Here is a 13,684-nt window from a genome sequence, read left to right on the forward strand (position 1 = left end):
AGACATAGGGTTTGGAAAATAGTGGCATCTATTGGTTTTTGCCAAACTTTAACACGTGGACAAATCAAACATAGCTCTTCTTTTCTCTAATTCCTTTCCTACCTTAAAAAAATTCATTAACTTCACAAACTTCTCATTTGTTTTGTCCAGCAATGTATTCTAATATTTGTGATAGAATCTGACTGCAATTCCTACAACTTAATGACACAAAATACACTTTATGCTATGATTTTTTGAATAATCTAAAAGAAGCCAGACTCACACTGACCTAACATGAACTCGCCTCTCTAGTTTTTAAGTTTTGTCCAGAAACACTGAGAGAGTATGAGGTTAGAACATTTTTAACCTTACAGAATCAAGTAATCCCAGAATCATTTGGGTTGGAAAAGACTTCCATGATCACCGAGTCCAACCATCAACATTACCTACTGAGTTCCATTACCAAAACATATCCTTTAGTGCCACAAATCAGTGGTTGAATTAATCATGCATAATTCTAAGAAACTGGTGAGGTGCCTTCTAGAACAAGAAAGATGGGTTCAATTTTTTCAGAAATATGTTTTTTAAGTTATTTAAAGAAGCTGTTTAATGAAAATAAGCATAATTCAGCATCTCTGAAAAGGAAATCTCTCTCTCAATTAAATGTTAGAGAAAGCTGTCCACTCTTTCCTTACTGGCATGTGGCACAACAGTAGTGCCTTAAGCAACTTTTATCAGTACATGGTAAGTTGTAGCATTAAACTAAATCTAATCTAACTGCTCAATTGTACAAGAAACCTTCAAAACACAAGGAAATGTGGACTAAGGCTACAATCTTAAGATTCTCAGAGTGAAAGCCTCTCCTGCAAATCAATTTTTTTTAAACTTCACCCAGTGAAGCACTTGAAATCACTAGTTATATTTGAATTTGCTAGTCAACAACCTTAGCCTGGAAAGATACATTTACTATAGTCTAATACATTAAATCATGTTCCAACTAAGAAAACAACAACAACAACAACAAAACAAATGCGAGCTATTTGAATTAAAACAACACTGAATTCTAACATTTTGTCTCTAAGTATTATCAACAGGTCTGGATCTCTTGGATCTTAGTGAACCTACCTTACAAACCCAAAACAAAGCAAAGAAATCAGAGAATCCATCAAGAGGTGAAGGCTTAAAAACTTCAACCCACAGAAAGAAGACAGACAATTCTGACCTTATCAGTGTGGATACTGAACAGAAAGTTCAGACTGTCAGAGTTTCAGACAAGTCTTCACTAGATTTAGGTAAGAGTGTAGCTATTGTATCAGTATTACATAGCCTTGCTTAGCACAAGTCTCACCTTGTTACTAGCACAAAATAGTGAGCAAGATTAGAATTTTTGTTGCATTGCACTTTAGCAGGGAGTGTACACTTTGTGTAAACATTTTGCCTTTTCTGATACACCTACTAAGCTGTCAGTAAATACACAAATCAAGATCTGAGTTTCTAAAAAAGAATTTAGTCAGGATCAGTAAAAGGTAGAAAAATCTACAAGGATATCATGAGAAACGGGTAAGGGACTCACATTAAAGAGAGGTTGCACTGAGTGTCCTTTTCAGAACTGCAAGCATTACAAATAAATACACAATATTTTTTAATACTGTTTCATCATGCATTCTAGAGAAAAAAGTTCCATTCTTGATAAAAGAGCTATACTTACACATTTAAACAAAAAACCCAAACACAACTCAATATCCTGCCACGCATGACCTATTGATGAGCTTTGGAAAAGGTGAACTTAATTTAGTTCCATACAAACTAAATTACTTGCACTGCAATTGAGAAATTTGCAAGGTAAATGTAATTTATTACCAAGGTAGGAAATTTTCCATTCATCAGCACAGAAATTCTTTTACAGAACTTTATCTTCAAACAGGAGTTAAACACTTCATTTTTGCAAACCAAGTCCAACAGATGACTGAATCCTATTGGTTGCCTGCACAGTCACTTGTAAATGGTAGTCACTAGAAGTTCCATTTCTGCAATCTGAATACAATACAAAGAAATTAAATATTCCTAACTAAAATTTTATCAAATCTGACACACAAATCACTGATTTTACGTCAAGATTTCCACTGACATTCTGACCATGAATGCTTTAACACCATACGAGACACTCTGAAGAAAACAATTCCACCTCAGCTGAAACAAAGACACGGCCTTAAAAATCATTATTTAGGAAATGCTGCAAATTCCAAATATTTTTTTCAGAATTTCTGCAAGAAAGGTGCACAGCATTTGTGTATATTGGACCTTAACTAAAATAATATCTTGGTGGCACAGCTTCACAATTTCTTCTGAACATTTACGTAACAGAGGATAATTAATTTAAGAAACAGCAGTTTCTTTGAAAGATTCATATCTTCTTTTCTTATCTTTCAGTTGATATTCAGACACAAATTGAGAAATGGGATGATGTTAATTTTCCTGGAGACAAGAGTTGCAAGGTCCATCCTTCTGCAGAACGAACATCATCATCATCATCATCCAGAGCTCCATCAAAAGAGCTTTTATGGTACAAATTTTGCTTTCCTTCATTTTCTAAGTAAGAATGTTATGATATTGTGGCACCAAAAAAAAAAAAAAAAAAAAAAAAAAAAAAGCATGTAAGCAAGGCTGAAGTCTTGCAAAGTAGTGGTTAATTGTTAGACAATGACTTGTGTCATTACCCAACCTCATTTTGCTTTGCTATGAAGTGGTAGAGACATCACCCCCACTGCACTGTACTAGGTTCATGCCTGTATATGCTCAGTGCTTTACTGGTGAATTAGGCCTGATACTGTTGCATTAACTATTGGGACTGAACAACTGAGTAGCAGGAACACTCAGGAGGCTCCAGGCACTTTTGATATCTGTAAGTTCAACAATTCAGTTAAAAGAAATAAACTAATTGGCCAGCATGGGCTGCAAGCCTGAAATACATAAGGCAGTGTGTTAGTGTACAGTGATGAGTCTGTAAATGTGTTATTTCTAGGTCCACAGAAAATAGATCACAGTCTGAGCTGACTAATGTCAAGAGCACTTTCGACACTGATTCAACATCAGAACTAGAAGTAGCACCTGCAATACAGGTAAGAGAGATTTGGTAGATTTAATAACAATAAAGAGGCAAGTAAGCATTGTCCCACTGGCCAACTACTTGCATGCTGGAAGAAATATTGAAGGGATATGTTCAGGATCATCAGTTAAAATCCTTATACAGCTGAATTTTCACACAGCTCCCAAATTAATGTTACAAAACCAGCCTAGCTATTTCATCATCCCAAGCATTCAGTTTAATACTTCCGGGAACTGTGACCTTCCTGTACAAAAAGACCTCAAATTACAATTTACAGCGGCATCTTCTTTTCCTTCTTCCAGTTCTGAAATTTGAACTTGTAATTGTTGTTCATCCCTGTCTCTTTCAAGGTCTCTTGGTCAATCAGAAATACACAAAATTGGGAAATGACTAAGCAATACATGAGGCCAACATTGTTTAGTAGTTTATCTCCATGAGTGGGAGAGCAATATGCTCGAAGGACTTTTTCCTGCTGGAAAATGAACTCCAACACAGAGGGCTCTGGGCTGCAGGTTTGTAGATTTGCCCAGTTCCACTGACATAGGGTAACACTGAACAGGACTTTGTAGAAATCACTGAAAGTTGTATGGTATTATGTATGTACGTGTGCACAAATATGTACAAACATACATTTATATATGCATTCATTTAGTTCTCATTGCATATTCACCTTCTTTCCTGCTTTTTATTTCTTAACCAAAAGTTTTCAGATTTGGCTAATGCAGGGGAGAGAGAGAGTTGTTCAGTGGATTCACTTCTAGTTAAAAACAGTTTTTCCTCACAGCTATTTTTATGCCTGCACTTGAAAAGCTTTCTGTCAGACGGAAAATCTAGAAATTAATGAAAGTTAATAGCCCCATTTGAAAATGAAAAAATGAGACATCAAACTGCCAAATGCCTTTCCTTAGATCATGCACTACTTTTTGCAGAAAACAGAAAGAGACTCGTTTCTGTGTTGTTATTAGAGGAAAAGTCTTCTTTTCTTCCCTGCCATTTTTACATTACAAACAGGATTTTTCCCCCTTGGAAAGCCTAACATCAATTCCAATGCATAATGTCTTCTTTCTGTACAATACGTATACACTTTAATGGAAAAGATCTGTTGCATAATATCATCAGCCTTAGATGGACAACATGTTTTCATAAGCTTTGTCCTTGTCTTTAAGAACCCCTAAACACTTTTTCTTCAGTCTAATAGATCTAAAGTCCAGGAAGTTTATGTTTAACTTAGATGTATGTGAATCAAGTAGATGGTTCCAGAATCTAAGTGCTGCTGCTCTCTGGAAAAGCAATTGCAAATTTAGTATATAAAATTTCTAATTTATATGTCTATTTCCTGTTTATCTTCCACTAGAATAACTGCAAGAGCAAAAATTAGCATTTATCACTTGGTTTAGATTCGATCATCTGCATCTCCATAGTATTTTGGAAAATGAACAGTATTTGAAAATAAAAAGTGTTGGGTTGAACCAGTCAATTTGAAGGACAGGCAGAGTATAAAATTCCTATCTGACGCTTTAGTATATTTCATGTTTTGTTTTGCTTTATCATAAGATGCCTTTTTTTGCAAACTTGCAATCCCCTCAAGTCATGAAATGCGGACCTAGTAATTAATAATGCAAATAAGTGACCTGAAGTTCTTATTTTGGCTAGTTTACCCAGAAACTTAGTATTTTCATTCACTGCCTGCTCTATCCTGCTTATGTTTGGACCTGCAAAGTTGTCAGTTCCCAAAAACCTGGCTCGTCTGTCTTGATAGAGTTCTTAATCTGCTTGTAAAAGAAATCACATTAGCGCTTCTATCAAAGCATATGTTTCCCATACTTTGTCCTCCATAGATCTTGTCTGTCTCATTTAAAGGGTAACCTTGGCATATGCAACAGACTCTGCCTTACCCTAAAGATTTCATCCCGTCAAACTTGCTGCAGTTAGCCATCAGCAGTTTCTGAGACAACCATCATCATCACTCATCTTTGACATGTTAGATTTAGTTTCTCAAAGTGAAATACTAAGCAACTAGGTTACATTCTCATTAAAATATACAGTCTTCTTAACAAAATCCTATGTTTACCAGCACTTATGTCATACAAAAATCACAAAGGCAAGCTTTGAATTAATAAGGAGGAAAAGTGAAGGTTGTACAAGGCAACAGCATGGTAGCTGTCACTGGATGTGGCCAACTTCCTTCTTAGTATTCTGTTTGCAACATATGTTCCCTATTAGTTCTTAAACTAAGCATCGGACTAAGTAACTTTTTTCTTTCTTTTATCTGCCATAATGGAAAGTCCCTTATCATGGTTTTATTGGTACAAGATATCCTACAGTGATGGGGGTTTCTGAAGGTTTGTTTTCTCTCTGACAATTCCAAAAAGCAGAAGGAGATAACAAGTTCAAATGTATATGCATGAAGTCTGCTTATGTTTTAACTCTCAAAATACAACTTAAATCTTGGTCCTCTCTAGGTACGTCAGATGTTGTATTGTTCATTCAGAATGCATACACAAAAAACCTTGACATACTAAAAACTACACCTAATCCTACTACTTCAATACTCTTAGACTAAGATGTATCCCAAAGACTGCAGAGCTTTAGAAATCTGCAGTTCTGGCAGCAATATTTAGAATGCATAATTTATTCCCCATTTCTTCCAAATAGCTATGATAAGACTAATGAATGGCCTGGCTCTTTTTGGTTGTGCCAGTTACTCTAATAAAACTAAGTTACAAAGGACAGATTTAGTTCATTATTTGAAGACCTGCTCAAAAGTTAAGACTATAATTTAAGCCTCTCACCAACAGTTAAGGTCCAACAGCACATAAGCAGACTACAAGCGCAGGAAAGTGTGCACAAATGTACTGGAATGGAAGATTTTGTCCCTGAAGACAGCAGCCAGTGATCAACTACAGCACCTCCGCTGTAGAGTGGTGAGCATATCAAACCACAGTGTATGCAGACTGTCCATGCCTCAGACATACCCATTCCACCTTGACCCATAATACAAACTGGGCTCCCCTTAGGGATGTGGCTGCAGAGTCCTAGTCCATCACCAGCTGGAGATGTGAAGTTCTCCAGTGCTGGCACTCCATTTCCATCCCTTCTCTTCCTGCACTAGTGAAAGGCAGCATGCTTGCTACATGTGGGTTTTTTCATTTCTGGATTATTGCAAATCAGAATATGACTCTGCATTGTCTATAAGCAAATGCAGCTTACGTGGGTTTTTCTTTCCTCTCTGACTGAGAGCAGGTGTGCATTTAATGGAGAAGAAGGTGTATCCTGTGCGGATTATGCAGGGAGAATGTGTATGCTGTGACATATAAACTTCTATACTTCTTTCTTATCCTCTTCCCCTTACCTCTCTACTGCCTTAACAAGTTCACTCTTCCCTTCTACAGTACTGATCAGTCTAAGCATCATGATTTATTGTACTGTCTTTGACCTAAGGAAATTACAGTCACTGGAAAGAAAGGATTCTAAAGCCGATGCAGTCAAACATCTTGCAAGAGTCAATTTGTAAATAATGAAAAGGCGAGGAACATAATTAATGTCTATCAACAGAATTGTGTCAAAAGCAGATTTCTTTCTTTGATCAGATTACAGGTTGGGTTGATAAATGTTGCCCTTTGATACTCAACAAGATGTTTAACTCAGCATACTATATTCTGATTAAAAAATTAGCAGCTGTTAAACCGATTAGAACTGGCTAAATTTAGGTTCTCAAGAACAGTAGTTATTTACTAGGAACTGTAATCATATGGCAGAGTTCTTTGGTGACTGCAAAGAGAAACCATTTCTTCAGTATTAGTGATCCGAAAATAAATATGCAAGCCACTGCTGAAGTCTGTAAATAATGCAAAAATGGAATGCAGAAAATATAAGCAAGGCAGTCATGAAAATGAGCTAGTGACCAAGACACCTGTATAACTAAGAATTCTCCAACACAACCACTTGAAAAATCATGTTTGAGCGACAACGCAGGCTCTATTTATAACGCTACGCTAGAAGGCAACTCTGAAGAGGATCTATGTCTCAGAGTGTATAGGGATGTCAATGAGTGCTCCTTGTGCAGTATGGTGACAAGAAAAGTGTAAAGAAAAAGGCATAATTTTTGGAAACAGATCTTTTGCTCACTTCAAAAAGAAACAGCAATACAGGTATTGAACAACAGCCTACTTTTGCTACCTGTATGGCTGTGCATTAAAACTATAACCAATTAAAGAGGGAAAGTAAAAGAAACAAAAAAAAAGTTAAAATCTGGAAAAGAAAAGCCTCATAATAAGCTAAGATCTTAATCTCTTTATACCATTTAAAAGACAATTAAAACCTAAATAAAGTAATGGGTATCTTTCCACAGAGAAAATAAGGGGTACTAAACATGTTTTAAACTACTGGAGTAAGGATAAGAAGTAATAGCTGTAAAACTGAAATTAAAAGGAGTAAGAGAAACAAGGAGGTCAATTAAATTTCCAAACAGTGATAAGATTAAGGTCTCCTGATAACTTTAAATTAAATCCAAGAACCTTCCTCAAAGACATATAATCCAGACAACCTCCATTTATTCTCTGTAGAACATCACTTTCATCTTAGGGATTTTTAAGTGACAAATGCTGTCATATGATATAGAAACAGACTGTTTGAAACGGTTACACCTTTTGTCTGAAGTTCTATGTATTGTTAAAGTGCATAGGAGCAAAACATAAATTGTAGGGCTAGGCTGACACAGGTATGTCATCTTTTTTGTTAAAAAGGCATGAGAATACGCAGAAAGACATAGGTGTTTGACCATACATTGCACATCATATGAACATACAGGAACGTACTGCGTGTTTCATTCCAGCAATGCATGTTCCAACACTTGCAGACACATCCCGGTGTGTCTGAAATGAGCAAAATCAGTTTTTTCCAGCAGTGTGGCTTATTGCAAATAAATATTATAAGTACCGTCATCAGTAATATCATTATGTAAATGAACGCAGTGAGGATCATGGTCAGGGAAATGGTTGATACTGCAACCTCTAACAAATGCAAGCGAAGAGATTAGCAATCAGAGCTGTCTTTTAGGAAGATTAAACCACTTCATTGTTTTCTAAGTCATCACAATAGTGCTTGTTTTTGTACTGTGCCTTTTGTGCAAAAAGAATGAATAAAATGTTTTTAATAAAGAAATAGGGGGAAAATGGTTGTGTACTTCCAATAGGATTGACAGATATTAAGGTGCAGAATAGAGCGCTACTGATTGTAAATTGGATTTATCCCTCCAGTTAAAGTCATAGCAAACCTGGCTCTCCAATAGGTGGAATACATTGCCACAGTCATAATACAGGAGTAAGAACAATTAAGATAAAAGTCTTAACAAAAGAGCCATCTATTCCCCTGTTAGCCTAACTGTTTCATTGTCTTTTCTTGGCTCTCTTTTGTCTTTAAAGCATCTTGATGAATAAGATAACTCTAGGAAAGACAAGTTACTCTGCTTCTATTAAGGAATGATCTCTCTACAACACAAGGAGAATTCTTGCAAGGACACAACTAGTTTTGCCCAAGAAAAAGGACATTTTGGGCTCCAAGCAGTTAAGGAAATAACTCAGAAAATTGGCAGAGAGTATATCATCCCATTCTGATTCTTTTATTTTTTTAGGTGCGATCAACTAAGGAGCAGCGTTGGGGAGGGCCTCTTCTCTCAAGAAATCACTCATTGGAAGAGGAATTTGAAAGAGCGAAGGCAGCTGTGGAGGTATTACTTCATTTACTCTTCTCATTTTCAGCTAATGTTCTACAGATTTCATATTCATTTTGCCTCACAAGTAGAGAAGAAAGTTTGTACTACATTTTTCAAAGCAGAGAAAACATATGGTTCCTGGAGTTACTCATTTATCAGTTTCTCTCATTACGAAATATAAAATATTAGTTATAAGTGGAGATGATGAAAACGAACTTTTCAGAATTGATTTTGTCTTACTATAGCAAGTGGTCAGGAAAACTCCCCATAAAGGTAAGCACTTCCAAACTGAAGATATAAGAGTGAAAAATATTTTTACCCAGTAACTGAATGTGTGCAGTCACTCAGACACAAACCAACTCTCCACACTGAGATTCCAATTCAATACCATTGATAAAGAGAAAGATTACTTGCTGTAATGGGAGAGTAACTGCACACACAGAAGTAACCCATTAATTTTATGATCGGTGACAGAATGTTAAGTACTGAAGCATTCCCTTTTCCTGATAAATAAATCTAGTTTGAAAAGGCACAGGCATTCAGAAACATACCACTGCAGGTTCTCAATGTACATAAAAAATTGTCTACATTTACAAAGTTAAAACGGATACAGTAAAGTTAGCTGCTTTATAAACTGTGCACTTAAGCTACACACTGAACATCACACACATTTGTTCCTGGCAGGAAAGGAGAGACTTGCTTTCACATTACCACTGCACAAAATTTTCCAGTTTTTCCTGCAGTGTGATCTTTAAGGAGGGACACGTACTGAAATGTGTGACTGAGACACAGGGAATTGGTGATTAACATCTCTGCAGCAAATGGTGTCAGTACTCTTCTAATTGCCAGAGTAATGGTGGAAACCAGACTTTAAGTAGAAAAAAAATGTTTTGAGGCTAATAAAAGATCATAAAACATTACTGAATACTTTATAGAGTAAAATAAGGAGGAGAATGTATTGCATAAAAAAACCTGCACATTAAAAGGTTATTCTAAGGCACCAAAAATTATTAAAATGCTTTAACATAGTCTTGAAAACAGCTATTTAAAATAATCTAATTAAATGTTTCTCTAACTTCGTAACTGGCAGTCTAAGCAATTCTTTATACTTAAAATAGAAACTTGGACCAGGTAGTTAAAATAAAAAGGAGTAGATTCTTCCAGACCTTACAGTTATTTTCATTTGCATATGAAAAGAGTTGAATTTTCTTTGTAGCAAAAATGAAGTGGTAAGAAATCTAAGGTGACTGAAATAAATTGCAGGCCATCTCAGAAAGATTACTGCTTACTCAAGAAGAGAACAGATATGCTGTTCAAAAATTCCTCTTTTAGGCTCTGGATGTTTCTGTAATACTCTTCAACTGGGAAAGCTCCAAATGGTAAGATTAACCAGAAAACGGATCAGGAAAAGGAAGTAAATCTCAGGTTCCTTGTGGTCTGCTTCAAAAAGAATTAACAATTCAGTAAATGAAGGCACCAAACTTTATCCTCCACCCAATTTTCACCTTAGAGCTTTGGGAATGGCTTTAAGATGTCAAATTTTGAGATAAATGAAAATCTGTAAGGCAATTCTTTCTTAAGCACATTTAAAGATATCTGTGTCACTGGGGATTCTTTAAAGAATAAAGACATAAGTAAATTAGGCTTTTTTTTTTTTTTTCCCTTACTAGAGAGGGTCTAAAATCCCTCATGCTGATCCAGTCCATTTAGACTTGGCTACCTTTTATGTCATTCTGGAAACGAGATTTGAATTTTGCAACACTCCTTTGCTACACACTTGAGGGAAGCACAAGTAGCCTCATGCCATTATTTCCAAGTGCCATACATAATCTGTCTAGTAATTAGCTGTGTTTCACCAACAGTTGGCACTACTGAATTAAAAAAAAATGCCAGTGGGGGAAAGCAAATCCTTTCTGTATCTATACTTTTTATGTAATTGTTATGTTTCTTTAAATATTATATTTCTAAATTGATTATATTTATTCTGCACTATCCTATTGGAAATGAGTAAGAATTAAACCAAGAAAGTGGAACAACTTCCAACAGAGAAACATTTCTGATACAGAAAAAAGTGATTCTGATATTTTGTTATGCCTCATTTCCCTAGTGTAGAGATGGAACTGGAGATACCACAGCATTGGGAGGTAACTGTTCTCAGTATCATTTTATTTACAAGCCAATGGAACATGAGACCTTGCTGCATAACGTCCTGTTGTGAAACATCAGGACATGTTACAACTACATTTTGTGACAACAGTAGTTAGTAATAATTAGTATGTGCACAAAGTTACGTACTGTGTCATTCACAGTGAAGAGCGTATTGATGCAGTAATTCAAAGGAAGAACAACTGCAAAACCTTTGTTTTTTTATGCACTGGTAAAGAAGGAACACTGCAAATTGAGTTTTGGCAGTAGAGAAAAGTTCTAACAAAAAAAGAGGAAAACATGGAAATTCATAACCCAGCCGTTAGTATTCCTCCCCACCATTCTATCATAGGAAGTAAAGAGCCTGGGAATATTTTGTCTCTCATTTGTTTAACTGCTTCAGCATATTTTTAAATACCAAGAGTAAAAATAGCCTCTTTGACAAAATGCAAAATATTCTGCCTGGAAGGAAAGAGATGGCATGAAACGTTTTCCTTAGTTGTCATTTCACTCAAATGTTGCAGATCATCTGAGAATATGTTAAAACTGTTCAACTGCTCCGAAAACTTTTGGTGTGACCAAAGTAATTTGCCAGCATTAAGGTAGGAAAAACACTGAAATGAAATAATTGGCACCAGTCACATAGCAAATGGAGTTAAAATTAGATCTAGGAGTCTTGAGCCATAGCCAGATTTTCAGAAGCACTCAATATTAATTTAACCCCCCGCCAATGAAGCCAATGGAAAACTGCTACTCACAACAGCTAAAATAGACTTAGGTCTTTAATAACGACTGCGTAATATTTATGACCCTCTTTCCTCAAGGACACTGAGCTGCTCTGATATTGAAATTGTTGTTTGCCCTAGTAATGTTATGGCATTTATCAGGTGCCATGATTGAGCATGATCCAGTTGCTCCACATAGCTTTGCCTCACGTGCTTCAGAAAGCCCAAATGCTGGATGCGCTCAGGAAGCTGTAGCTGGTGCAGGAGCCCTAAGACTGAACGCTGCTCACAGGTCAGAACACACAAAGGAAGTGCCCATTTTGCCCTACCATGCAAATCCCTGCTTACAGCTGCTAAATACCAGATGGGTCCTGACCCATGGTCCAGGTGGCACATGACAAGATAAGTGACCTTATAGCATAACTCTTACTTCATTTTTCCCCCACTTTTAATTCGCTATAAACATTAAGCACGGATATTAAACGCATAGTAATTCATTGGCTTTTTAAGTGCAGTATGCACACAGTAAACTTCTGGGTGGGTAATAAATACGTAATTGAGCAACAGAATTTGAATTTAAGACCTAAAAACACTTACATCTTTGCTTAAAACACTTAAAAGTGGTTTTATATGTGCTGAAGAAATGTGATTTATATGTTTCTGAGTCAGTGGGTTGTAAAAGTGATATTTGTGGGAAAAATATAATGTTATACTATTATAAACATCATATATATGTACATATCATTAGATCTATAACTTAATCTGTTTTAAAAGGCATTAAAAATTACTGTATATATAGCGGTTATATTAATATTAATCTGCAGGAAAGGGAAATTTCCACTACCTTACCTCATCCTGAATCTCAAAATTACCTCTAGTAAAAACATGGTCAAGTAATTTTCTTCTTCAATGCAGTGCAGATTTGCACTGAATGCAAAATAGTTCATGGAGACATTTGTTGAACAGGACAGTTTAAATGATTCAAGTGCTTCTGCTCACGGTTGATAAAAGAGGGAGCAATCTGAATCATTATCCCAGTCTTTTCAGTTCCTAAATGGACACTTCAGCACAATCTCACAACTATTTAAATGACTATATTTCCTTCGAATTTGGAATGAAAGCAAATTTTGAATCCTCAGAAGCTGTTGTGTAACAGAGTTGTCATCTTCTGTTTGCTTCTATTAAAAAGAATGTAATTTTCTCTTTGGGCATGAATGATTCACACTCGTTTCTTAGTCCGCAGAGTAACATAGCAGGTATCTTCACAGATCTGCTAATTGCATAATTCATACAAGTCTGAGCCTCCTGGAAGGAAGTGCTGGATATCCAAGAGAGGTGATACAGCAAGAACCAAAGGGAAATGCCTGTTAGATTTGTACAGAGGGAATGTATATTGCCGCTGAAAACAGCATTGTGATTTATAGCAATTGCACCTACTGATAGTGGCTGTGGGTCCTACCCTTTGCATCCAGCCTCAAATATTCTGGCTGCTGACTCATTCTAGATCTGTTAACAGTCTGCATTTCCCTTTTTCCAAGTGCCTAAGGAGTAGAGCCATGGCAAGTCACGCGTTCACAGATTAAGAATTTGCAAATCACGCCTGGCTGCAGAACAGTATCAAAGAGCAATCAATCTTTCAGTAGAGATTCAGACAAAACTACAGGAGCAAGTTTCTAACATCTCTAAATAATTCCATACCTTATCCTCAAACAGTTCTGTCTATACCTCAATAGAACTATTAATTCTCTCTGACATAAATAAACTGAGAAACTGCACTCTCGGTAGTGTCAGTTCACTGAAGTCCTGGCCATGCCCTGAAGGAACTGGGGAACTTTGCAAAGGCTTGCAGTGCTGAGCACATATTCTGCTACGGCATTGCTTTTCAGGGTTTATGACTAAGGTGTGGACGCTGAAAAAATAGGTATTAGGAAGAAATTCTCTACCGTGAGGGTGGTGAGACACTGGAACAGGGTGCCCAGCGAGGTTGTGGATGCCCTCAACCTGGAAGCGTTCAAG

General features: G+C 36.4%; 1 protein-coding gene across 6 annotated transcripts in view; it reads left to right on the forward strand.

The window, feature by feature from the left end:
• PEX5L (peroxisomal biogenesis factor 5 like) overlaps positions 1–13,684 on the forward strand; it is a 95,299-nt gene that overhangs the window by 69,086 nt on the left and 12,529 nt on the right. For 4 of the 6 annotated variants that reach the window (XM_046898855.1, XM_004943451.5, XM_426710.8 and 1 more), the window contains 4 exons: positions 1,062–1,271; positions 2,410–2,542; positions 3,002–3,098; positions 8,718–8,813. In XM_046898855.1, the coding sequence (XP_046754811.1) occupies positions 1,062–1,271; positions 2,410–2,542; positions 3,002–3,098; positions 8,718–8,813 (536 nt within the window). The remainder of the gene's footprint in view (positions 1–1,061; positions 1,272–2,409; positions 2,543–3,001; positions 3,099–8,717; positions 8,814–13,684) is intronic. The other 2 variants (XM_004943454.5, XM_025153488.3) reach the window with 1 other exon arrangement.

The sequence above is a fragment of the Gallus gallus genome, chromosome 9 (genome assembly GCF_016699485.2).
Source record: "Gallus gallus isolate bGalGal1 chromosome 9, bGalGal1.mat.broiler.GRCg7b, whole genome shotgun sequence".
Lineage (NCBI taxonomy): Eukaryota > Metazoa > Chordata > Aves > Galliformes > Phasianidae > Gallus > Gallus gallus.